The following is a 26,881-nucleotide window of genomic DNA, read 5'->3' as shown; positions in this document are numbered from 1 at the left end:
ACTCTGGGTTCAATCCCCAGCACCAAAAAACAAAAAAACAACCACCACCAAAAAATCCCCCAAGGGGTCCAATTTGCCCAGGACAGCAACTTAGTAAGTGTCAGAGTCAAGGCCAAGTCAGGCACACCATAACCCTGTGCCGGCTGTCCCACTGTCCAATGCTGATTTGCTTGAACTCCCAGTGTCATTCAGGAGCCGAACTTGCCACGCATCCCCCTGACTTTTCACCCACCCTCCCGCGGTGAGATGCCAAGCCTGGCGACTTACAAGGCACAGCGTGGCGGTAGAGGTTATCTCTTATGGTCTGTTGCAGCTCGTGATCCGGGGACCCTTTCTGGAACCGTTGATTGAGAAAATGTCGCAGGTCCTTGTGGAGCCTCCCTCCTGCAGGACATGGATAAAACAGAGGCCGTCAACAAGAAGTCTTCCTGGAGAAGGAGCCCCCAGGACTGCTGGGGCAGAGCCACCCACAGGGATGCCAGGGCCTGCCCCTCTCAGTCATCCCTGTGCACAGGTTTCCCTTTGCAGGGGAGGGACAGGCGGGAATGTCAGAAAGAAAGAACAGCTGGGGACAGGCTAACCTGGGGGGCCCATCGCACAGACTAACTCCATGAAGGCAAAAATATCAAAGAGCTGAGTCTGGGGGATTCCGCTTAAAATCTGTGCCACATCTACATGCAGACACGCTCAGAGGGAGAGTGAGTGGCCAAAAGCCTCCAAGAAGATGATCTGGCAATAACTCCCAAGCGACATAATGTCCTTCCACTCGGGATCCAGCTAGTAGGAATTTACCCTAAGGAAAGGTTGGGAAAGTGGGCTCACATCTCTACTATTATTTACTATGGTTTGAAACAGCAAATAAGTAAATGAAGGCAGAAATCTGGAAAGAACCATGCACACCTCATCTGTATAATAACAACTTAAGTTAGATCTTCATGTGCTGGTAGTAGGAGGAAATATGTAGAATACCACAAACTGTCTGATTCCCTTTTTTAAAAAGGAATTTTTAAAAGAATAAACACAGCCCGGTGCAGTGGCACATGCCTGTCATCCCAGCAGCTCCGGAGGCTGAGGCAGGAGGATTGACAGTTCTAAGCCAGCCTCAGCAAAAATGAGGTTCTGGGCAACTCAGTGAGACCCTGTCTCTAAATGAAGAGTCCCTGAGTTCAACCCCCCGTACAAAAAGAAAAAAGAAAAGATACCTGAACTACTAACACACACAATGATACTGATAAATCCCCAGCATATAATGTTAAGCAAAAGAAAGAGAACATATAAATTTTCAGAATATGTTAAACCAATTTGTTGCAACAACAACAACAAAAAATGGTTCCATATGTTCCTGGAGTTGAGACAGAGTAACTGCAAAGGAGCATGAGGTTATAAATTCTATGGAGCACTGGAGATTATCATGGGAGATATTTGATAAGGGGTACACCGAATAGCTTTGTGGTATTTTACAACACCCTGTGACTCTATAATAATTTCAGAATAAGTTTTTTGGGGGGGTTGGTACTGAGGATTTATCCCAAGTGTGCTTTACCACTGAGATACATCCCCAATCCTTTAAATTTTTTTTTTTTATTTTGTGACAAATCTCACTAAGTTGCTGAGGGTCTTGTTCAATTGCTGAGGCTAGCCTCAAATTTGCAATCCTCCTGCCTCAGCCTCCAAAGTTGCTGGGATGACTGGTCTGCGTGACCACGCCCACTTCAAAAAATACACATATGGGCTGGGGATATAGAGCTCAGTTGGCAGAATGTTTGCCTCACATGCACAAGGGCCTGGGTTCAATCCCCAGTACCATACACACACACACACACACACACACACAATAAAACAAAAAACACATAATGGCAGGCAGGAGGACTATTGCATGCTAGGCCCTGTTCTAGATGCTTCTTTCTCAATGACCATTAGAGAGGTGAAAGTCCCCAGTTAACACAGGCCTCACTGAATCCTGGCTACACTGTTTGTGTGTTGGTGAGCCCAAGCACAAGACTTAACCTCTGAACCTCACTTTTCTCATAGCAAGCTGCATCACAAGACTTGTGAGGCTTAGTGGGATGGCACATTTGTATAGGTCGTGGCAAAAAGAAAGCACTTAATGAAAAAGGAAAATTATTATAATATCAAGTGAAATACTGCTAAGGTGATTAGGAAAAGAACAAAAATAAACCCACATGAACTGTACTGTTTTGGGGGGAAAATGCTTAAAATATAAAATCTATCCTGGTACTGGGCACTAGCACATGCCTGTCATCCCAGTGGCTGAGGAGGCTGAGGCGGGAGGATCACAAGTCCAAAGCCAGCCTCAGCAACTCAGCAAGGCCCTAAGCAACTCAGGGAGACCCTCTCTCTAAATAAAAAATATAAAGGGCTGGGGATGGGGCTCAGTGGGTAAGCACCCCGGGTTCAATCCCTGGTACCGAAAAGCAAACAAACAAAAAACATATTTAGTTTGTGTTTAATAAATTCCAGGCTCTTGCTGAGGCTGAAATTCAGAAAAGAAAACCAACTGGTCACTCACCACTGTTCACTAGTCCCACCTGGTGATTCTAGCTCACGGGATAAGGCACCCTGAAATTTGCTTAAAAGAATAACCCTGGGGCTGGGGCTGGGGCTGGGGCTCAGTGGTAGAGCACTTGCCTAGCATGTCTGAGGCACTCGGTTCGATTCTCAGCACCACATTTAAATAAAGGTTCATCAACAACTAAAAAAATACATAAAAATAGAATTAGAGTATGATAACACTATAATGCACCTGTAGAAGAACTCTGTTGCCCAGCAAAATTCCCATGGCCTATAATTTAGTGTTCTCTATTCCTCTTAGAGACAACAGTCCTTTTTCTCCCATCATTTTTAGGGTTATTTCCCATTGACACATAAGTACAGGTAATTATGGTGATCAAATGAGGGTGATTAGCCTTTCCATCTTCTTAAACATTTATTTATTTACTTTTTATTTTATTTTTATTGGATATACATGATAGTAGAATCCATTTTGATAGAATTATGCAAGCAGGGAATCTATCTTATTCTAATCAGCACCCCATTCCTGTGGGTGGGCGCAAGGGTCGGGGTTCACTTGGGTATTTCATATGAATGCATAGGAAAATTCTGTTCGATGTATTCTACTGTCTTTCCTACCCCTATCCCCAGCCCTTCCTTTCTTTCCTTTTGTCCAATCTGCTGAGATTCTCTTCTCACCCTGTCCCCTTATATTGTGGTTTAGCTTCCACATACCAGCAAAAACTGGGGAGTATTTCTGGTACCAGGGATTGAACCCAGGGGTGCTTAACCACTGAACCCCATCCCCAGCCCTTTTCATATTTTATTTAGAGACAGGGTCTCACTGAGTTGCTCAGGGCCTCACTCAGTTGCTGAGGCTGGCTTTGAACTCGAGATCCTCCTGCCTCAGCCTCCTGAGCCACTGGGATGACAGGCGTGTGCCACCACACCTGGCAGGTTTACAGTTCTTTGCATGAGAAGACAATGCCACTTATGGTTTGAGCGTGAGTAGTAGAAGAGATGTGTGTGATACTCAGGGGTCCTGCTTCAGCCCAAAGTTAAATGGATTCGGGATACAGTGTGTCTTTCCCCACATGTAACATATTCAATACATCCTTAGGGGTCATGCCTGGTAGGCAGCAGGATGAATCAGATATCCAGACTGGAAGGCACTCTTGGGTTACAGTTGAGCTTCTGTTCCAAGTAGCCAAGATAGCGAGGGCTTATGATCATCTCACCAAACCCCTCTCCTCTGCTAATGGGTAAAAGGGCAGGCTGACCATGGGGCCAGTTAGCATGAACTCTGCGTCCCATGACATTTGAACGCGCAGAGCCTCAACCTTCGCATTCCATTAAGAATCCTGTACTTTGGGGCATCTCATCTCAAATTAATTGCCCATTATCCAGAGACGGGTCTAAAAACCTTTTCCTAACTGTCAAGGGCAGTGAGCAAATGAGATCATACATAGGGAGACTCGGAGTTTGCCACGGAATCTTCACAATCCTCACTTCTCTCCTCACTGTTTTTAAAGCAAATTTGTACATTTGGTGAAGAAACCCGGTTGCCAGAGAGAACACTTTGAGTCTTTTCTTTTTGGTACCGGGGATTGAACCCAGGGGTGCTTAACCACTGGGCCCCATCCCCAGCTCTATTTTCTATTATATTTAGAGAGAGGGTCTCACTGAGTTGCTTAGGGCCTCGCTATGTTGCTGAGGCTGGCTTGGAACTCGTGATCCTCCTGCCTCAGCCTCCTGAATGGCTGGGATGACAGGCATGGGCCACCGCACCAGCTTGGAGTCTTCTTAATTCATCCCTTGTGACTGAGGGGACAAAAGCATCTGCTTCCTGTGTTCTCAGCTGCATCCAGAAGGCAGAATGCTGCTGTCCATTACTATCAGACCTGACACTTTAATGCCTCCCCAATTCTCACTGCCCAGACAAACTGGCATAAAGAAATTAACACTAATCACACTTCCAGGTGATTCTGCTTTCGCACCCAATTTCTCCAGCCGTGGTTACAGCGGTAGGAGGAGTCCATTTATTGGGGTGACACAAATGGTTTGTCCTGCAGTGCCGTCATTACAGCAAAAGAATACGTGTCCCTTCACCACCGTAGACTTATATAGGGTAGGGTTTAAAAAAAAAAACCACAAGATTAGAAACTGAAAAACAGATGAGCTTGTTTGATAGTCTTTAAAACTTATAATCCAAACTTAATTGAAGCAAGCTCTGTGTGAAAACGATGTTTGCTACTTGTTTCTTTCTAACATATTTTTCCTAAGGTTTTTCTCCCTCACTGGAAAGGCAACATAAGCTATTGGGGAGCTCCTGTGGAGTGGGTGCAGAGTGGGGAGAAGGATGAAAATGTTCAGGAGATCAACAGTGGGTGGGAATCGCTGTGCAATAAATGTAAATGCATGCTTTTTGGAGAGGTACCTGGGATTGACCCAGAGGTGCTCAACCACTGAGCCCCATCCCCAGCCCTTTTTTGTATTTTATTTAGAGACAGGGTCTCCCTGAGTTGCTTAGCACCTCACTTTTGCTGAGGCTGGCTTTGAACACCAGGTTCTCCTGCCTCAGCCTCCTGAGCTGCTTGGGATTACAGGCATGTGCCACCGCACCCAGCTTGTAAATGCACTTGTGCCAAAGAACTATATACTTAAAAGTATCAATTTTATGTTCTGTGTGTTTTATCACAATAACAAATAGAAATTAATTACCAGGTGAGAAAAATAACCAAAGTCCAACAAAGTAAAATCACCTGTAACCTCATTTGTGGTACAATTAACATTTTATTGATTATGTCCTGTGAATGTATACTTACACATACACACAAATCCTAAAACCATAGCTGTGTATCTACATCATGGTGAACAACAAACAGACTTAAACATTTGAGAAGCCAGGAGCTATGGTGTACACCTGTCATTCCAGCAGCTCAGGAGGCTGAGGCAGGAGGATCTCGAGTTCAAAGCCAACCTCAGCAACTCATTGAGGCCCTCAGCAACTCATCAAGGCCCTAAGCAACTCAGTGAGCCCCTGTCTCTAAATAAAATATAATAAGGGCTGAGGGGTTAGGTGTCCCAGAGTTCAATCCCTGGTTTAAAAAACAACCCAACTGTGGGCACCGGGTTTTGCAGACAGGTGGAGTCATCAGACACACAAAGGTCGCACCCATTCTCCTAGAGAACAAAAAGGGCTGCGCTCTAGCACTTAAAAAATAAGTAAATAAGAAAAAGCAACGTGCTAGGTCTGCAATGTGAAGCAGAGGCGGGGGACAGACTGATGTATCAGCTCATGGAAACACTAACTCCATCGAATGCCCCCCATGGCCACGCACAAGACATTTTGCCAGCACTTCAGGAAATCGGCTGTATTATTATTTCCTCGCCTGCCTTCTCTATTCTCTTCCTCCTGGAGAATCTTTTTATAACAAATCTCATCCCACAGTGAGAAGAGAGACGCATTAAGCATGGAAAGGAGAGCACGCTTCGGTGGAAATTCCATCATCTCTCCATTTTCCTTATTTACAGCTTTTGTGCTTTGTATATTTGTCCCAGGGAAACTCAGAGAGTGGATCAACATCTGTTCAGAAAGAGGCAAAGAGAAATGATAAAGGAGGGAGGAAAAACAACAGGCCCCCTGAAGGTAAAGTAATAAAGCTGACTTGAGCTGGTGTGGACCCTCGTGAACAGCTGTGCGTTTTCAACAGATGTGACATCAGGAAGAACAAATTTTTTTTTTTTTTTTTGGAGGAAGGGAGTTACTGGAAATTGAACCCAAGGGTGCTTAACCACTGAGCAACATCCCCAGCCATTTTTCATATTTTATTTAGAGACAGAGTTGCCAGGGGCCTTGCTAAGTTGTTGAGGCTGGTTTTGAACTCATGATCCTCCTGCCTCAGCCTCCTGAGCCTCTGGGATTAGGAAAACTGACTTCTTGAGAAGACACTGTGCCAGAGTCTCACTGGAGCAGCTGGACTTGAGAGAACGCAGTTGACATTTTCCATACATGGAACAGAGTACTAACCATTCTTCACTCCAACCCAGTGGGCTTGCTTCTACTGCTGGTGCTGTGTTACAGAAGAAGAAACTGAGGGCCAGAGGGTGGTCCTTCACCTAGCTAAGTACAGATGGGGGACAGCACTGTCTGTGTTGTTAACAGGAAAGAACTCTACCAGGGGTCCACAGTGAGAAGGACAGGACCAATGTTCAAATTAAGAAAGCAATACGTATTGTTTTTGTGTTCGAGGTCTGGCATTTGCAGAGATTTTTTAAAGTTTTCTGCTTTGGGAAGATTTTCCAAAAGCATAGCTGGTGTTGTGGGAATTTGTTGATATGATAAATGTCCCTCCAGAATATGCTTCTCTCGGCAATATGTAGTGTAAAGCACTGGGTCCCCAAACAGATTTGATTAGCTCAGATCCAGGCTCCATACTCCCCAGCTGGCCTTCCGCAAGTGGCTGAGCCCCTCTGAGCCTCGATCCCCTAATCTCTCCAGAGGAGATAGTGATACTATCTGATTAAACAGGTAGCTGTGAGGCTGGGTGCAATAACTCACTGTCTCGCACATAGTAGGCGCTCAGTAAATTGTTATTCTTTTAGCAAGGAACACCACAGCACAGTACATTCGCTTCACTGGATCCTAAATTTAAAAAACAACACAGCGCACGCCTGTAATCCGAGCAGCTCAGGAGGATCACAAGTTCAAAGCCAGCCTCAGCAACTCAGTGAGGCCCTAAGCCACTGAGCGAGACTGTGTCTCTAAATAAAATATAGAAAGGGCTGGGGATGGGGCTCAAGGTTAAGTGCCCTGCATTTGATCCAGTGTTGGGAGCTGACTGAGTCAGATGATGCTAATGAGTGTTGAGATATGGCGACTATATCACGGCTTGTAGGAAAACACCATCTTTGGAGGGTGATGCTTGGGTATTTCAGGATGAAGTACCATGCGCCCTACATCCTGTTCTCAGGTCCAGGATGGGTGGGTATGGCCAGATGTGAACCGCTGGTGAATCTTAGTAAGGATGCACCTGATGCTACTCTTTCAACTTCAGTGTGAGAATGAAAGTTTTCAAAAATCACACTATTATTTTCCTAAAGCAGTTCGACTCACTTTGAAACCAGAAAACATCTACGTGTGCAAAACGTCCCAATATGAAAACAAAGCCTCTTCCAAGATCTGTGTATGTGTGTATGTGCGTGTGTCTTTGTGTTACTGAGGATGGAGCCCGGGGGTGCTCTCCCACTGAGCCACCTCCCCAGTTCATTTCTTAAAGCTTGTTTTGAGACAGGGTCTCGCTAAGGTGTAGAGGATCTTGCCACATGGCTGAGGCTGGCTTCAAACTTGCGATCCTCCTGCCTCAGCCTCCTGAGGTGCTAGACGACAGGTGTGCACCACGCCCAACCCAGCTTCTCTTCTAAACTGCCCCATTATAAAGTTGTCCCAAGGTCCTTCTCAGCAGCATCCATATGAAGAAACCGAGAAAGTGACATTGAGCAGCATGACTTCTAGAGAACATCCCCCAGCACATATGAACAGAGTTCCTTCCCAGGAACGAACATCCTGAAGGGGAGTCTTATAATGTAGGGGCCTAGGCTCCTGGTGATAAGAGGGACCTTTGAAATCTGTTTTATGCACATGTAACTGAGACCCCCCTGAGCCTTCCCCAGTCTTGAACACCCCCATAATTAAGGCAGCTGTCCTCCTACCTCCCAGCCTCACCCCAGGAAGAGATAATGTGGGTTGCAAAGCCTATTCCAACAGGGTCTGAAACCATGCACGCAACAGTTGGTGGGGGCCGAGTGCCAGGCGCTCTGACCTACATCGCCTATCTCAGATGAGCAGTGTCACTGCATAGCCCGTCACTTCGATTTAGACTGGACTCTGAGAACAAGGGCCCAGTGATCCTCACATCACTGGATGGATTTGAAAACAGCAAGACAGTTTCTCATGGGCAGAGCATCCTTAGGAGTCTGCGGTTTGCCCAGAGCCCCTCTCTCCATATGTTTCAAAGTCAAAACCCAAAGAGAGGGCTAGGTGGGGCTGGGGCTGGGGCTCTGTGGTAGAGCACTCACCTAGCACGTGTGAGGCCCTGGGTTGGATCCTCAGCACCACATAAAAATAAATAAATAAAATAAAGGTATTGTGTCCATCTACATTTTTTTTTTTTAAGAGAGAAGGTTGCAAGTAGTAGCTGAGGTCCCAAATAAGAAAGAGAGAGAGAGGGAGGGAGGGAAGGAGAATTTATTGGGTGAAGACGGCTCAGGGCAGGGTTCCCCAGTTATTTCTTACATTGCAAACCATGAGGTTCAAAATTCTTAACTCATGCTGGGTGCAGTGGTGCACACCCGGAATCCCAGAGGCCCAGGAGGCTGGGGCAGGAGGATTGCGAGTTCAAAGCCAGCCTCAGCAATTTAGTGAAGCCCTAACCAACTCAGCGAGACCCTGTCTCTAAATAACGTACAAAACAGGGCTGGGGATGTGGCTCAGTGGTCGAATGCCCCTGGGTTCCATCCCCAGTACCTCCCAGAAAAAAAATCGAAACTCATGAAGATTCATCCCTCTGGACTGCCCACAGCTCTCGTTTTTTAAAGGGAGTGGAGAATTAGTGTCCCTGCTTCAAAAACATTGAGAGGAGACAGTTCTTCCTTCCGACGACGCCCATCTTCAGATATTTCCAGTCTTCAAAACTGCACAAGCGATCCTCGTGTTCCCAGGCTCCTATTTTCCTAACCCCACACTGTGGTCTTCCAGCTGCTATCCGAAAGTGATTATAAATAATGGGGCTATAAAAGCCATTCAGTAATTAAGACACTCACTGGCCATATGCCAACCCCGACCATCACAGGTGATTTATAAGACGACCTGTCACATCTGCCAGCCTGGTTTCCCTCGGATGGGCTCTCTGGGCGCAGATGAGCATTGGCGCTCAGTGGCCCTCTGTTTTTATTTTTATTTATTTATTTATTTTACTAGAGCGCAGCCCGGCAAGCCAACGGCCTACAGCTTTGAAAACTTGACACACAAGGAAAGGAAAAAAGAAGAAGAAGAACAAGCCCAAGAAGCCACTTTCTGCCTTGTAAAAAAGCAAGGGACATAATAATACAAACTGGATCAGGCTGCAGTCTTAGCTTTTGTCACCAGAAAGGCAAAGACCTCAATGAAATCCAAAGACAAAAAAAAATCAGGACCTTGCTCTCCAAATCTCATCATCCTCTGCCTAAGAAGCTTTGAGAAGCAGGCACGGAAGGCCACTGCAGGCTCCCGCCTAGTGACCCCCAACACGGGGACCACTGGCACCGTGGCTGGAACAACACTTCTTGGTTGGGCATCTGTCTTATGAGACACTGGACGGACAACATCCCTGTTTTTTGCAGTATCCCCAGGCACTGTGACAACCAGAGTGGGGCAGCCCCTCCCCCAGAGGTGGGTGAACACAGCCATCGGGGTGCGGATGCTTCCCAGCCCTTCTCAACACAGACGGTGGATTTTCTTATGTTTTCTTTGAGACTCAAGAGTCCATTCCTAAAGAATATTGCAAGAGCCGGGCACCTTGGTGCATGCCCGTCATCCCAGTGGCTTGGGAGGCTGAGGCAGGAGGATTGCGAGTTCAAAGCCAGCCTCAGCCTCTTAGTGAGGCCCTAGCAACTCAGCGAGACCCTCCCTGTCTCTAAATAAAATATTTTAAAAAGGGTAGGGATGTGGTTCAGTGGTTAAGCACCCCTGGGGTTCAATCCATGGTATAGATAGATAGATAGATAGATAGATAGATAGATAGATAGTAAAAACCGACCTGAGCAGGGCTGGGGTGTAGCTCGGTGGTAGAGAGCTTGCTTGCGGGCAAGAAGCCCTGGTCCAGGCCCCAGCACCAGGAGAAGTGAACAAATCAACCCGCAGTGAGTACAGCAGAGCCAGGTGGTCCTGTGTTCCCATGCTGACCTGACCTTCGCTTCCTGTGTTTCCTCCTGGGTGAATTTCTGCACCACACTGATTCTCACTACCCCCCTCCCTAAGTGGGGGAGACAGACCCTACAGGACAGGGCTGTTGCAGATTGTCACGGAGACTGCAAGAACATGAAGCCTGCCTTCCCTCCCGCTCACCATTGGATTTGAAAGTCGTGTGTTTCAAAAACACCTTTCACGGGATTCCTCTTCGCCAAGGAGAGAATTCTCTTTCTCGACTCACGACTATGACAATGTCTAAAACAAACGAGTGAAGCCAGCCAGCCTTGCCATATCTCCAGACTGCAAACTAATTAAATCCGATGTGTAATCTCCAGATTGCTTTCACACACCCACTTGTGTTGGAAGAACACCGTGTGGCCAAAGGTGCACAAGCCAAGAGACGGAGCTGCTTCCAGGCCTGTGTGCACACGGTAGGAAGGAGGCTCAGCCTCCAGAGAGGCCCCTCCCTGCAGCCCAGCCCAGGCAGCAGGGTCTGGACTCCTTCGCTAGTTCCCCATGTATTTACATCTTCTTTATATATGTATTATATTGCTTATGCATTATTTTCATTTGCATTCCCCTGAGGACTACCATGCTAAACATCTTGTCATGTGCTAATGAATGTGTCTTTTCATTATGAAGCATCTATTCAAATTGTTTGCCCATTTTATTAGGTTGTCCTCTTAATATTGGCTTGTACACTGTGCATACCAGTCCCTTGCAGGAATATAGTTTGCAAATATTCTCTCCCAATCTGTGGCTGCCTGGTCCTCTTTCTTTCTTTTTCTTTCTTTCTTTCTTTCTTTCTGTTTTCTCTTATTCTGGTACTGGGGATGGAATTCAGGGGCATTTCACCACTGAGCTACACCACCCACAGTCCTTTTTACTTTTATATTTGGAGACAGTGTCTCACTAAATTGCTGAGGTTGCCCTCAAATTTGCAATCCTCCTTCCTCAGCCTCCCAAATTGCTGGGATGAGAGGTATGCTCCTACATACCTGGTCATGGTGTCTTTTTTATAAGTTAATGTTCATGAAGTCTAATCTACCCTTTTTTCTTTTTTTTTTTTTAAGTACTGGGGATTGAACTCAGGAAATCGGCCACTGAGCCCCATCCCCAGCCCTATTTTGTATTTTATTTAGAGACAGGGTTTCTCTGACTTGCTTAGTGCCTCACTTTTGCTGAGGCTGGCTTTGAACTCATGATCCTCCTGCTTCAGTGCCGCCCCCCACTCACCACCCTGGAGCTGCTGGGATTACAAGATGTGCCACCATGCCTGGGTAATATACCCATTTTTATGGTTATTTTCTAGGCTTCATTTTTTATTAGATGAGTCAGAAAAAGCATAATAAAACAAAGAACTGTAGGCGAAGGTCAGCAGGCATGAATGGGATACCTAAATCTGCGTGGGAAGTCATCTGTGGGGTTTAACTTCCTGTCTCGACTTCACTGGGCCATGAAGTGCCCAGTTGTTGGATCAACGTCATTATGGGTATTTCTGAAAGGGTATTTGTGGATGACTTTAACACTGTAATGGATAGACTGAGGAAAGTGGATTGCCTACCCCAGTATGTATGGGTGGGCCTGATGGAACCAGTTGAAGGCGTGAACAAAACAAAACAAAAGTCTGATCATTCCTTCAATTAAAGGAAGTTCCTTCCATCTGGGGCTACTCTGAGCTGCCAAGCAGCTTTTCCCTGCCTTCAGTCTAGAACTGAAATAGGAGAATTCCCCGAGTGTCACGGGGCAGCATTCTGACAGGTGAGCTGGGATGACAGGCACGTGCCACCACACCTGGCTCATCTCCAGCTGTCACCCTCGGTTCTCAGGATGTGCTAGCCTCCGTAGTTGCATGAGCCAATTCCTTATAACAAATCTTCCTCCTCTCCCCCTCTCTCTCTCTCTCCCTAGCCATCTTTTTCTCTCTTTCTTCATGTGTGGGTGTGTGTGCGCGCACACACACACACTCTCACACACACATCACACGTCTTAAATACACCACCCCCCCCCCGCAGACCCTGTGGATTCTGTTCCTCTGGAGGACCCTGGCTAATACATCATCTGCCTCTGTCAGTTCCAACGCAGCGTGCAGTATTGTACCCAGTGCCTAATGGATGTTTCTGGAATGTCTAATAAACTGGCCCCATGTCGCACGTCTATAAATGGAACAGGTGGGATCCAGCCACCCTGGAGGCCGCTCCCACTCTAAATCCCTCCCATCCTCCTCCTGGTCTCCCCCTTTCCCTTCCAAAGAAGGCTTTTCCCTTGGGTGTCCTCTCCCTAAATTAATTCAGCTGTGGCTCTCAGAGAAGGGGACAGAGTGCCCTTCTAGCTAACGAGCGTAGTGAATGCTCCCAACAGGCCCTGCTGCACAGAACTCTGGCTGGCTCACTTGTCCACGACTTTCTGGGAGCCACAGTACAAAGTGCCAGAAACTCAGGGTGCAGCAGTGGAATCCCGTCAGCTCCTCCCCGGACTGTATTGCTTATATGCAGACATATTCACACCAGTCAAAACCAGCATTGTTATTTATTTATTTATTTATTTATTTATTGGTACCAAGGATTGAACCCAGGGGCACACAACCACTGAGCCCCATCCCCAGCCCTAATTCGTATTTTATTTAGAGACAGGGTCTCCCTGAGTTGCGTAACACCTTGCTGTTGCTGAGGCTGGCTTTGAACTTGCTATCCTCCTGCCTCAGCCTCCTGAGCCTCTGGGATTATAGGCATGGGCCACCCAGCCCGACTTAAAACATCACTTATTTTTCACTTTTTTTAAAGATGTTTTTGTTTTTAGTTGTTGATGGGCCTTTATTTCTTATTTGTTTATATGTGGTGCTGAGGATTGAACTTGGAGCCTCACACATGCCAGGCAAGCGCTCTACCACTGAGCCACCAACTCAGCCCCTTAAAACATCATTTTAAATTGGCACCAGAGATGGGCTGGGGATGGGCTGGGGATGTGGTTTGGTGGTAGAGTGCTTGTCTAGCATGCGTGAGGCCCTGAGTTCAATCCCCAGAACCACCCCCTAAAAATAACAAAAAAACAAGAAAGGGATGTCAGAGGAGCCAATCCACCCAGTTTCTAAATGCTCCTATTAGGAAAGTAAGTCCTAAATACTTTGGGTACCAAACTGCCAAGGAGATCTAACATCACCAGAGGAGCCAACGGAAGCACTTCAACACCCCTGCCCTGGGGCGAGGGGACACCTTCTTTTTAACTACAGGATTTCCAGAATTGGGAGAGAAAAATTGACCTTAAAATTAAAGTGATTTAATGTAATGCCTTTTGGGATCAACCCACACTTGGGGGAGAATCCAAACCACAAATGGGAATTTTTGCATTATAATAAGCCCACCAAGGTGACAGTGACAGAGAGTAAGGGTGAGCACCCTAAGGAGTTTGGAGCAATAGGCTTCCCACCTGGCTCTAACAGGAACAGCGAGGAGCTGTGGTCCTGCAGCACTCTAAGACCCCTGCACCAGTCGGGCCTACCCATCAGGTAAGTGGTGATGGTCGTCACCTGTGAGAGAGAGCCTGAACCTCACCTGGGGCTTGTCTAAAGGAGTACCACTTGCTGGGTGTGATGGCTCAAGCCTATAACCCCAGCAGCTTGGGAGGCTGAGGCAGGAGGATCACAAGTTCAAGACCAGCCTCAGCAACTTAGTGAGAACTTGTCTCTTAAAAAAAGGGGGGGCTGGGGATGTGGCCCAGTGGTTAAGCACCCCTGGGTTTAATCTCCAGTACCAAAAAACTTAAATGAATAAAATAAAAGCAATACCACTTAAAACCTGAACTAAGTAAAACTCTCTGGGAGGGCTGCTGGTGTGGCTCAGTAACAGTATTTTTAAAATAAGTTAAAAAAAATCAGTTCTTTTAAAAAGTCCCCCCAGTTATGGAAATGTATAGCCAGGGTGCTCAGCCTTTCCCAGTCCTGAAGTCACACTGGATTACCTGATCGTCAGAATGTCCAGGCAGAAGCGTGTGTTTATAGAGCATCCAGCACCGTCTAGGACTGAAGCGCCCTTCACTTCAAACACCAGGCGTCACATGGCACCAGGTGCAGAGGGGGCCGGAGGAGTGGAGAACATCAAGGAGAGGAGGAAGTGAAAGAATCTAATGCTCTCTTCGACTCACAGCTCTGGGAATTTAAATTGGGTTTCTGCTTGACTAGGGAAGGAAACTCAAATGAACTGGGTAGAAATTTTATCTCAAAGGATCAGGGGACTCCGAGTGACCTGTACTTTGATGTGTCTCATGGTGGCTCAGCCACACTTTTCACGTCAACTTGAGAGATGAGTCATCGGTTACCTACTACACAGTCCTCCATGTAGTCCAAAGAACAGACTCTGCTCGCATAGAGGGTGGCCCAGGGGCTAGAGGGACCCAGGTTTCCATGTGGCTGTGATGAGTGACAAAGAGTAAGGAGGGAAAGGGGCTCACTGAGGGCTGAAGGGGGGGAGGGGGGGGCTCCAACTCTGAAGTCACAGGGACCATGCTTTGAAAGTTGCATGAGAACCCGGGTGTGGTGGTGCATGCCCATAATCCCAGCAGCTCAGGAGGCTGAGGCAGGAGGATCGCAAGTTTGAGGCCAGCCTCAGCAACTTAGTGAGGCCCTGAGTAACTCTGCAAGACCTGTCTCAAAATGAAAAAAATAAGAAGGGCTGGGGATGTGGCTCAGTGCTTAAGTGCCCTTAGATTCAATCCCCGGTGCAAAAAAAAATAGTGGCGTGAGATGAATTCCGAAGCCGCACCAAGCATGGACTTATTTGTAGAATGAACTACAGAAAATGAAAGAATAGAAGGCTCCCCCAAATTAAACACAACTCATTGTGACTGCTGCTACCTGGTGATCATTGTGGTGACAGATTCTATGCTCAAGTTAACAGTGCCAACCTGCTACCTCACAAGGGCTGCTCAGCCACCACTTAACAGGTGCATCCACTTCTAGATCAAGCCACTTCTAGATCAAGTGCTCACAGGAACACTCAGCTCCCCTTAAACAACAGTCTTCTGCCACTGGTCAAAAGTACCATCATGCCTTCCGTGTAAAAGCCTCCAGAGAACACAAAAGCTTCCAGAACATTCCACCAACCCACTAGACCTACATAAGCCCCATAAGAGAAGGGGAAAAAAAAATCATTCTTCCTAAGGACACTAAAATCTTGCAAAATGCCTTTATTCTGGCTTACCTAGACATCTACCCTGACATGTGAGCTCTATTTATACGTACTGAAGTCAAACCGGTTATCTTAAAAGTTCAAGCAAAACCAAATTATGAAAGAAATCCAGTTACACTTGTTCCTGTTTTTCTCCATGAGAGAAGACCAGCTTAACATTCGCTTTTCTTCCCCTAATTAGAAAGGTTCTGCAAAGAGAAGACGTCGTCCAACAGGCTTGAGCCAAAAAATAGCTTTCAAAGTAAGTCTCAGGTATAAAAGCAGGACAGTCGAGGGACAGGGGCTCCCTCCCGCTCCCATCTGGTGGCTATTACCTGCGGAGAAGGACTTTGTGCTACCTCTAGAGAAGGCTCAGTTCCCACACTAGGGTCTAGTGTTTGAGTTGGGCATGCCAAACCAGCCTCGGGAAACAGAAGGCTCTGTTGAGCTTTAGCAGAACAAGCCCTAACAGAATATGCGAAGGAACGCGTTTGACAAAACAGAAGTAGAAAAATATTTTCAAAATCGGTTCTTGGCTTAAATATAGCATTTGGCACCTCAAGCAAACACAAGAGACGCAGCTTGAGCTGGTGGGGAAGGGGGTGTGTGTCATGTGACTTTTGGAACTGCAGGAGGCCAGATGGTGGGGCTGGTTATTCATTTCTCAGCTTCTCACCCTCTTTTGCCCTTCCATTGCTGATTTCCTAGTCCAGGGTTCTTTCAGAGGGCTGGAAAGGCCAGGCATGGTGGTACACACCTGTCATCCCCGTGGCTCAGGAGGCTGAGGCAGGAGGATCGTGAGTTCAGAGGCAGCCTCAGCAACTTAGGGAGGCCCTAAGCAACTCAGGGAGACCCTCTCTCTCTCTCTCTCTGTCTCTCTCTCTCTCTCTCTCTCTCTCTCTCTCTCTCTATATATATATATATATATATATATATATATATATATAGCCTGGGGATGTGGCTCAGTGGTTAAGCACCTCTGGCTTCAATCCTTAGTATCAATAATAATAATAATAATAATAATAATAATGGCTGGAAATAAGAGAGCTAGATAAATGCACAGACCCACTTCCTCAATATTATCCATATTACGATTTCCTTTAAAATCATGCGAGGAGTGAAACACCAGGCCAACTCAACGGCTCATGTTCTTATTGGCTCTGGATCACATAGCCAAGTCAATGTTGCAGCTTCTGTCTGACAAAAGTAGAGGTGATGCTTCCCCCTCTGGGAAGATAGGGCCCATGTACATCCCCTGTCTCTCCCATTAGATAAAACCACAGACCTGGATGTCACCTATAAAGGAAACAAGAAGACTCTGTAATGAAAAGAGAAGGCAGAGCCGGGAGGGACCCGGGCACAGACCTTGTATGGGGGTTAGTGTTCATACATTGTGCATATTCCAGGGTTACGGTTTGGGTGCGAGGCGTCTCCCCAAAGCTCCTGTGAATACAGGAATATTCAGAGGTGAAATGACTGGATTGTGAGAGCTGTGAACTCATCCGTCCATCCTAGCATGAATGGACTGGCTGGGTGGTGTCTGCAGAAAGGTGGGTGTGGCTAAGGAGGGAAGGTCACTGGGGGCCTGGAAGGGTGCATCTTCCTGTGGGTCCTTCTCCTTTCTCCCTCTCTCTTTGCTTCCTGACCCTGCACAAGCTGAACACCTTTCCTCTGCTGGGCCCTCCCCCAAGGTGTGCTGTCTCATCTTTGATCCAGAGCAATGGAGTTGGATGTCTATGGAGTGAGACCTCCAAAACTGTGAGCCCCGAATAAACTTTCCCTCTTCTAAGTCGTCCTTTTTGGGTGTTTTGGTCACAGCAATGAAAAATCTAATTTAAAAATCCAGCAGTGGAACTGAAGAAGGAGGCAACTAGTTAAAAAAAAATCCAATTGGAGCTGGGCGCAGTGGTGCACGCCTATAATCCCAGAGGTTAGGGAGGCTGAGGCAGGAGGATCACAAGTTAAAAGCCAGCCTCAGCAAAAGTGAGACCCTAAGCAACTCAGTGAGACCCTGTTTCTAAATAAAATACAAAATAGGGCTGGGGATGTGGCTCAGAGGTTGAATGCCCTGAGTTCAATCCCTACTACCTCTCCCCACAAAATAAAACCCTTGGGGAAAAAGGGGCAGGGAAAGAAAGCCTTTACCCCCCCACCCCCAGCAAAAGTACCAGGAAAGATGCAGACTGGCAAAATAGAGTTTTCAGATGAAAATGAAACTGTTCTACTTCACCCAAATACTACAGGGAAAAAGAAAAAAAAAATCGTATGGTGCCACCATCACCCTAGCTAGCAATGTCCGAGTAGATGGTCTAGACGTCCAGGTGTAATGGGGTACCCCAGACTCTGGTCCCCGACCCAGGATAACATCAGAGAAGACTGAGAGAATGTTCAAGCCCACTAGGTGAAACCCTTGTTCTATCCACTTCCTCCCCTCTGTGAAGACACCTGGGAACCCAGAACTCCTACCCCACCCGGCAGTAATAAGAATCCTCTACCCCATGGAATGTCAGTAGAATAGGAGTGGGAAACCTGGGTTTTGACACCCAAAAGGTGTAGTAACAAGGTATCCCTCTCCTCTCCCCCAGACAAAACCACCCAAATCAGAAGGCTCAGGGCTGAGGCTGGGGCTCAGTGGTAGAGCGCTCCTCTAGCATGTGGAGGGCACCAGGTTCGATCCTCAGCCCCACATAAAAATAAAAAAACATGAAGGTATTGTGTTCATCTACAACTAAAGAAAATATGAAAATATAAAAAACCAAAAAGGTTAAATTAAGAGAGTTCTCCTGGTAGCTAAATGTCCGGATTTTAATTGAGAACTACCCATCTCATCAAGAATGAGAAACACTTCAACCATAATGAAAAAGACAAGATACATCAAGACTGAGATGACAGAGAGGTCAGAAGTATCTGACAAAGATTTTAAAACAGTCATTGTAACCATGATTAAAGAAGCAATAGTAAATACACTTGAAACAAATGAAGAAATATAAAGCCTGGGGCTGGGGATATAGCTCAGTTGGTAGAGTGCTTGTCTTGCATGCACAAGGCCCTGGGTTCAATCCCCAGCACCACAAATACACACACACACACACACACACACAAAGATAAAACAAATAGAAACCATGCAACTATAAATTATGATCAATAAAATTAAAAATCAATAGATGGGCTCAGCAGCCTAATGGAGGAGTATGAGGAAAGGATGAACTGGAAGCATCAACTCCAGCCAACTTGAAGATAAAATGTTAAAAATTATCCAACCTGAACAGCAAAGGGGAAAAAAAATGGGAAAAAAAAAAGGAAAAAAAGAAATAGACACTCAGGTAACTGTGGAACAATAGTGAAAGATGTATCATCTCTGTCCCTGGAGTTCCAAAGGAAAGAAGAAAGAGATGAGAACTAAAAATGTACTTGAACACATAATGACTGAGAATTTCTCAAATTTAGCAAAAGATAAATCTATAGACTCAAGAAGGTAAGAAAACTCAAAACAGGATACATTTTTTATATCCATACCAAAGTATACCATGATCAAATGTATGATAAAGGAAAAGAAAAAAATTGAAATCAGTGAGGTAAATGACACTTTCTATAGAGAAGTGAAATGGGCTAACCGTGTATTTCTCATCAAAAACCATGGAAACCAGTAAGAAAGGTGTACAACATTTTTCAGGTATTGGAAGAAAAGAACTGTCAGCTGAGAACTCATTATCCAGTGAAAATATTCTTCAGGAATGAAGAAGAAAGCAAGATGTTCTCAGATGAAGGAAAGTTAATAGATGCTGTCGATAACAGACCTACTCTAAAACGATGCTAAAGAAGTTTATTGAACAGAAAAGGAATTTAAAAAGTGGAAATTCTGGAACAAAAAGAGGGAAAAGCTTTAAGAGAAAAAGCAAAAATATATAGGTGAATACTTAAAAGTTTCCTCCTCCTCTTCAGTTTTCTAAAGAGGTTCAAGGGTTGGAAATCCGCAGGCCTACATTTGACGACTTGGATGAAATGGATTAATAGCTTGATAAACACAGCTACAGCAGTTTCACCATGGTGACATAATTTGGGAAGCCTCTAGAACTGTTAGTAAAACTGAATCTCTCAGATAAAAACAGAAAAAGGAAATCTCCTGCACCAATGTTTCAGTGGAGAACCCGAATCAGGGTTTAAGGGAGAATTAACACCAATTCTAATCTCTTCCAGAAAAATGAATAGAAAGGAATATTTCCCAATTTATTTTATAAAGTTAGCATTACCTTTATACCAAAACCAAAGATTTTTGGGGAAAAAAAAAACAATCTGTAGACCAGTATCTCTCATGAACTAAGATACACAATTCTTAAAACAAAACAAAAAAAATTATATACCAGGACCAAGTGGGTTTGTTATATGTATGCAAGTTTGTTTCAATGTTTCAAAATTAAAGTCACAAGACTGTATCAACTGATCCAAGTCTGATAAGATGTAACACTCATTCATAGTTTAAAAATAAAGACTTTTTAAAAAATATGAAGAGAAAGGAACTTCTTCAAGCTGACAATATACACATACTAGAACCTACAGATGACATTATATTTCTTGGTGTAAAAAAAAATGGAATACTTTCTCTTCTAAGACTGGAAACAGTGCAAGCTCTTACCATTCTTATTTAACAACATGCTGAAAGTTCTGGCAAAAAGAGGCCAGAGAAGGAAATAAAAGACATGTCAATCAGGGGCTGGGGGTGTGGCTCAGTGGTAGAGCTCTTGGCTAGCATGGGTGAGGGGCTGGGTTCCATCCTCAGCACCACATAGAGATAAATAAAATGTACCCATCTACAACTAAAAAACAAATTTTAAAAAGACATATCAGTCAGAAAGGAAATAATAAAACTTACATTATTTGCAAATGAAATGATTATCTACATAGATACTATAAGGAATCCATTAAAAAAAAAAAGCACCTCCTAGATTGAGTTCAGAATGGTCACAGGATCTGAGACACACGTCCAAATATGCATCAAACTTAAACACATTGAAAACTACATTAAAAACACCAGGCTGTTTACAATTGCTCAAAAATGATAGGACCTTTAGGTGCATGTTTTACACATCACAGGCAGGACTAGAATGCTGAAAGCCAGAAAATGGTTGCAGAGTAAACCAAAGAATGCCTAAAGAAACGCAGATGCATACCATATTCATGGATTGAAAGAGGCCACATAGTAAATATATCAATTCTTTTCAAACTGCTATACCAGCTGAATGCAAATGGTGTCAGAATCCCATGAACACTTTTTTTGTAGACAGAGGAAAAATTATGTCAAAATTTATGTGGGAAGAAAGGTAAGGAAACTGTGATGAGACAAAAAGATTTAGTTAAAGAGTTGGAGGGATTAGCTTACTTGATGTACAACTTCTCAATAGCTACAGTATATGAGGCTCTATGGTGTTGATGGGGGACTGGACATAAATCACTGGAACAGAACACAGAACCAAAATCAGATCAGACTTAATGCCCAACTAATTTTACACAAAGGAACAAAGGAAATTCAGTAGGAAAAAAAATCAACTTTTCAATAGATAGTGCTGGAACAACTGGACATTCAAAGTAAAAAAAAAAAAAAAAAAAAAAAACTTTCTTACACCATGATACCTTTTTTTTTTAAAGAAAGAAAGAGAGCGAGAGAGAGAGAGAGAGAGAGAGAGAATTTAAAAAAAATATTTTATTTTTCAGTTTTCGGTGGACACAACATCTTTATTTTATTTTATGTGGTGTTGAGGATCGAACCCAGCGCCCTGGGCATGCCAGGTGAGTGCATTACCGCTTGAGCCACATCCCCAGCCCCACCATGATATCTCATTCAAAAATTAACTCCAAGCCAGGTGTGGGGGCACACGCCTGTAATCCCAGTGACTCGGGAGGCTGAGGCAAGAGGATTGCAAGTTCAAAGCCAGCCTCAGCAACTTAGCCAGGCCCTGAGCAACTTAGGCTGGGAGACGTGGCTTAGTGGTTAAGTGCCCCTAGGTTCAATCCCTGGTTTTCCCACCCCCAAATAACTCAAAATAGATGGTGGAATTAAATGCAAATGAAAAGCTGTGGAATGTGTAAAGTCTTTGGTATCCAGACCCAAGCAAAGTGTTCTCAGAGTTGATATTAAATCCATAATCCATTAAAAGCAAAACTGATACACTTGGGTGTTATAAAAATAAACAACTTTTTTTCCTGCAAAAGAAGGTGCACAAGGGGCAAAAATATGGGGAGAAAATTCAGGCCAACTCCATCTCTGACAAAGGAGTATGCAAAGGTCTCTCGATATGCAATTGTAAAATGACAACAATACATTTGAAAATAGGCATAAGGTAGACCAGATGCCAAATAATGGCCATTTTACAAAAAATGGCAAATTAGCACATGAAAAGACATCCAGCATCACTAGGATTTGAGAAATGCAAATTCAAAGCAAAGTATAAATTACTACACATCTACCACAACAGCTCAATTAATCGCAATACCTGGGACGCTGGCTGGGAGACAGAGAGGCTGGGCCACTCATGCTGCTGGTGGAAACGTGACTCAGTGCAGCCTCTCTGAAGAAGGTCGGCAGTTTCTTAAATTCCTACTACCAGATGACCCACCCATGGTAGCCCCTAGATACCAATTCCAAAACAATGAGAAATCATGCTCACACAAAAACCTGTAGACAAATGTTTTCAGCAACACTACTTGAAACAGCCAAAGAATGGCAACAACCCAGATGTCCTTTAGTGGGTAGATTAAGCAAACTGTGGTATATCTACATTGTGGAATACTACACAGCAGTAAAAAGGAAGGAACAAGCAACCCATGCCAGAGTCTGGATGAATTTTCATAAAATTATACTGAGGAAAAAAAAAACTGTCAAATGGTTATTTCCTTCCTCCCTCCCTTCCTTTCTTCCTTGTACCAGGAATTGAACACAGGGGTGCTTAACCACTGGATCACATCCCCAGCCCTTTCATTTTTTTTTTATTTAGAGACAGGGTCTCACTAAGTTGCTGAGGCTGGCTTTGAACTTGCAATCCTCCTGCCTTAGCCTCCTGAACTGGGATTACAGGTGTGCAGTCACTGCACCCAGTTTAAAAGGGTTATTTTCTGTACGGTTCTATTTTTGTAAAATTCTTCATCAAGAGGCAGAAAAATGCAAAGAATGTAGGCTCTGAACAGAGCACATTTTTGCTGGCAGCTTGATTCCCAACTACTGATTTTCAGAACCATGAGACAATAAAGTGCTATGGTTCTGAGCCACCACGGTGGGTGACATTTGTTACAGCAGCCACAGGAAACAGGTACCCAGCCAGGTCAGAACCTAGGGGACCGTGTGGAGGATCCAGGTCCTCAGGTCCTAACCAGATACCCTGGATCAGAGCCAGCATTTAAATAACATTCCCAGGTGGCGATGAGAGCCTTAGGAAGGTCCGAGAGGCACTGGTATAAAGCACAGTGCAGTTCTCACAGCTCAGAGTGAGGCCTCTCTGCCTGGCCAGAAGGCTTTTGTGATTCTCAACTTAGATGGAATGAGTAGAGTAGGGTACCCATCTGAAAATGTGCACTCGGTGTGTGTGTGTGTGTGTGTGTGTATGTGTGTCGGGGTGTGTGCATTCTGTATCTGCATAGAAATAAACAAAAGAAAAATACCTGTTTTGTTGTTGTTGTTGTTGTTGTTGTATTTTATTTACAGTGTCTCACTCAGTTGCTTAGGGCCTCGCTTTTGCTGAGGCTGGCTTTGAATTGGAGATCCTCCTGCCTCAGCCTCCCAAGCTGCTGGGATTACAGGCATGCGGGCAAGGCACTGTAATTGTCTTCCCTCTCTTGCTCCTATTTAATTTTCTCTGCTTCTGTTATTTTATGAAAATCTAAAAACTTTAGGGCCAGTCGAGGCTTCCCTGGGGATCAACATTTGGTGGTGTTTCGATGCCGTTTGTACCCTGTTCTCCTAGGATCATGAATCACCTGCTGGAATGCAATCCCATATGATGGGCTCATCCAGGCTCGTTAGCAAGGAGGTGTTCAGGAAACCTGCTTGGTATTAGCCCACTCAACCATCAACAAGATCAACAAACAGAAGAGTGGGCAGAGGATACTCTTTCACTGTAGCTTAAGTATATCTGCAGGTACAGCCAAGTGACCAGCATAGACATTGTCCCTGCAGTCAGGGTCCACATTTGCTGCAAGATGCAGATCAGGCACTAGAGCCCCAGGAGACACTCTGCCCTGGTGATGACAGAGGTGAGCCGGGCGCACGGAGCTTTCCGTGGACACTGAGTGGGTGCACCTATACATTAGCCCACCTGTCCAGGCACAGGGGACCAGCACACCCCACACAGTGACATCAGCTGACTTCAAATGAGTCAATTGTTAATTTTTTTTTTTTGCTTCCTCCTCTTGCCCACGCCTGCCACCTTCGCAAACAGCACCAGGAAAACACCACCAGATTTTTCAGAGGATCTCAGAGATAATCTTTCTCACATCTCGAAAACCAACAATATGCTTCCCTCAACCCCAAAGTTCAGTTTTCAAATGATTTATACCATAAGCCAATTTTTTTCTTCTGATGTCAAAGTGACTACATTTTAGACAAACTCCCCTGCTCATCTTTAGAGAACCTATAGCTCCAGTTCAAACATTCACTGCATTTCCTGTTTCTTTGTATCCATTGGGCTAAAACCAATGCTCTAGGAATATTTATATGTAAACATCTAAAAACCTATCCTCCTTAGCTATCATACTGAGGAAAAAACAAACAACCTACTTCAATTAAAGGGATAATGAGGAGACCAGTTAACCAAACAATATCCACCTCCAAACTTCAATGATTTATTTATATATATGCCATCTAAATAAAAAACTAAATGGAAAGTGGTTCAAATGAGTTTTATTATTGTTTCTAGACCCGTCCCACTAGTGTGGTAGGTTGCTATGCTAAGTAACTCTCCTCTAAGAAAATCTGCTTTCACTCCTAAGTGTATTGTGATTGCCATTATTTAACCTCAGATAGAGCATTCATCTCCAGAATATATAAAGAATTCAAAAACCTTAATGCCAGAATATATAAAGAAATAACCCAGTCAATAAATGGGCTAAGGAACTGAACTTTCACAGAAGAAGAAATACAATCAATCAACAAATATATGAAAAAGTGTTCAACATCTCTAGCAATTAGAGAAACGCAAATCCAAATGCACTAGGATTCCATCTCACTCCAGTCAGAATGGCAATCATCAAGAATACAGGCAGCAATATCATGTTGGCAAGGATGTGGGGGAAAAGGGTTAGTCATCCATGGCTGGTGGGACTGCACATTGGTGCCACCACTCTGGAAAGCAGTATGGAGATTCCTCAGAAAACTGGGAATGGAACCACCATTGGACCCAGCTCTCCCACTCCTTGGTGTATTTCCAAAGGACTTAAAATCAGCACACAACAGGGACATCCATGTTTACAGCAGCCCACTGCACCCTGGACTGGATCCTCCTCCTCCCAGTTTCACTGGGGCACTGCAGGAGCAGCCCCCGTCTTCAGTCCCTACCTTGTACTTGGGCTTCTTCCACTGGGCACAAAGCAATCTTCATTAAAGCATAAATCTGATGGCCTTTTCTCCAGCCCATATCCCTTCACGAGCTACCCAAGTGCTTAGTGTGAAATCCAAACACCTGCAAGCTCTGGTGTCATGTCAACGATGCTTGAATGTAAGGGGGGTTCGGAGCAGGGGACGTGGAGCAAAATCTCAGGTGCAACTGCACCTACGCAGGCTTGGGTACTAAAGGGGCTTTCAGAAGTCCAGATCATTAATGATACTAATGACTTCTAAAAACTTGTCAGGCACAGTGGTGCACACCTGTGATCCCAAGACTTGGGAGGCCGAGGCAGGAGCGTCACAAGTTCAAAGCCAGCCTCAGCAACTTAGCAAGGCTCCAAGCAACTGGGAGAGACTTCATCTCAAAAAATAAAAAGGGGGCAGGGATGTGGCTCAGTGGTTAGTTTTCTCTGCAATGCTATCATGCCGCTCCTTGCTAGCAGAGGAGGGGGCTGGGAAAGAAGAGATATGATGAAAAGAATTTCAACTTCTCCTTTTCATAAAGTGTTTTAGTTACATGTGGTGGAGTCTAACGGCACTCATGATGCGACTCCATGTGCAAAACACAACCCTAGTGACTGTCAACACACACACACACACACACACACAGAGGTGTTACATTTCCATGATAGCATTGTTCCGCTCAGTGATGTGCGCGAGGCAAATAACCCAGAAATACAGCCATATGTGAAGAGGAACATCTCAGGATGGGGAGCTCAGACACAGTTAATTTGATTGCCAATACTTTCACGTATTTCCCACGATTAAGAATTAAATTTTTTAGAACTCTAAAAAGGTTGCTTTTTTTTTTTAAACAACAAAACTATTCTAGGCCTGGACAGAAGGCAAAGGTAGCATCGAATTGCTTTAGAATGGGAAGATTGATCACCTGCCCTTGATCTTTGAAGTTGCAAATCTTTGCACCCAGAGAGCAGCCCCAGGATGGAAACGGTTGTCATTTGCTGCTGTCACAGTTATCCCCACAATCGATCATCCCTAAGGATACACACACACACACACACAGCAGGATACACAGGGGAGGTCATGCGGGTCTCCAGTAGGGCTGCTGAATGGCCGCAGGTGCACCTGAGGGTGTGTGTGTGCAGCCCCGTGGAGTGGCACCGTCTTGAATGCACAAGGAGAGGGACCGTGATTGGGTGCTGCAGCCCTGCAATCATCCTGCCGGTACTTGCTGATTAAAAGTTCCATGACTATTACAAGCCTCCAATCCAAATCTTCACTCAGTACACATGACCGCATCTCCCTGTGCAAGGGACGAAGAGTATCGACTACTTTTGTGCATTGAACAACATCTTTTCCGTTATAGGTGTGACATGATGGGTGTGGTTACATAGCAATTCACCAAATATTGGCTACTCTGTCCTGTACCACAGCCCAATCTACGGCATGAACCTCAGTTAAGAAATGAAATAAATATTTGCACAGACCCCCCCCCCCACGGCCCTGTCTCCCTCTGCTCACTGCAATTCTTTCTAGATTTCTAACTGCTGGGCCTCAAACATACAAACATAAGCTATGTTAACAATATTGCCTATAGAATGATTTATTTGTTTTTTTTTGTTTGTTTTTTTGGTACCGGGGATTGAACCCAGGGGCACTTCACCACTGAGCCACATTTCTAGTCCTTTTTAAATATTTTGTGAAACAGGG

The 26,881-nt window shown here is 44.9% G+C and overlaps 1 protein-coding gene across 18 annotated transcripts in view; it reads right to left on the bottom strand.

The window, feature by feature from the left end:
• Window positions 1-26,881, bottom strand: part of Magi1 (membrane associated guanylate kinase, WW and PDZ domain containing 1) — a 619,206-nt gene that overhangs the window by 248,069 nt on the left and 344,256 nt on the right. For all 18 annotated transcript variants that reach the window (XM_046452718.2, XM_058582074.1, XM_046452730.2 and 15 more), the window contains exon 2: window positions 268-384. In XM_046452718.2, the coding sequence (XP_046308674.1) occupies window positions 268-384 (117 nt within the window). The remainder of the gene's footprint in view (window positions 1-267; window positions 385-26,881) is intronic.

This window comes from Marmota monax, unplaced genomic scaffold, assembly GCF_021218885.2.
Source record: "Marmota monax isolate L192 unplaced genomic scaffold, Marmota_monax_Labrador192_F-V1.1 WCK01_AAM20220418_F8-fsc00042, whole genome shotgun sequence".
NCBI classification, from domain to species: domain Eukaryota; kingdom Metazoa; phylum Chordata; class Mammalia; order Rodentia; family Sciuridae; genus Marmota; species Marmota monax.
This window is presented reverse-complemented; position numbering and strand designations above follow the sequence as displayed.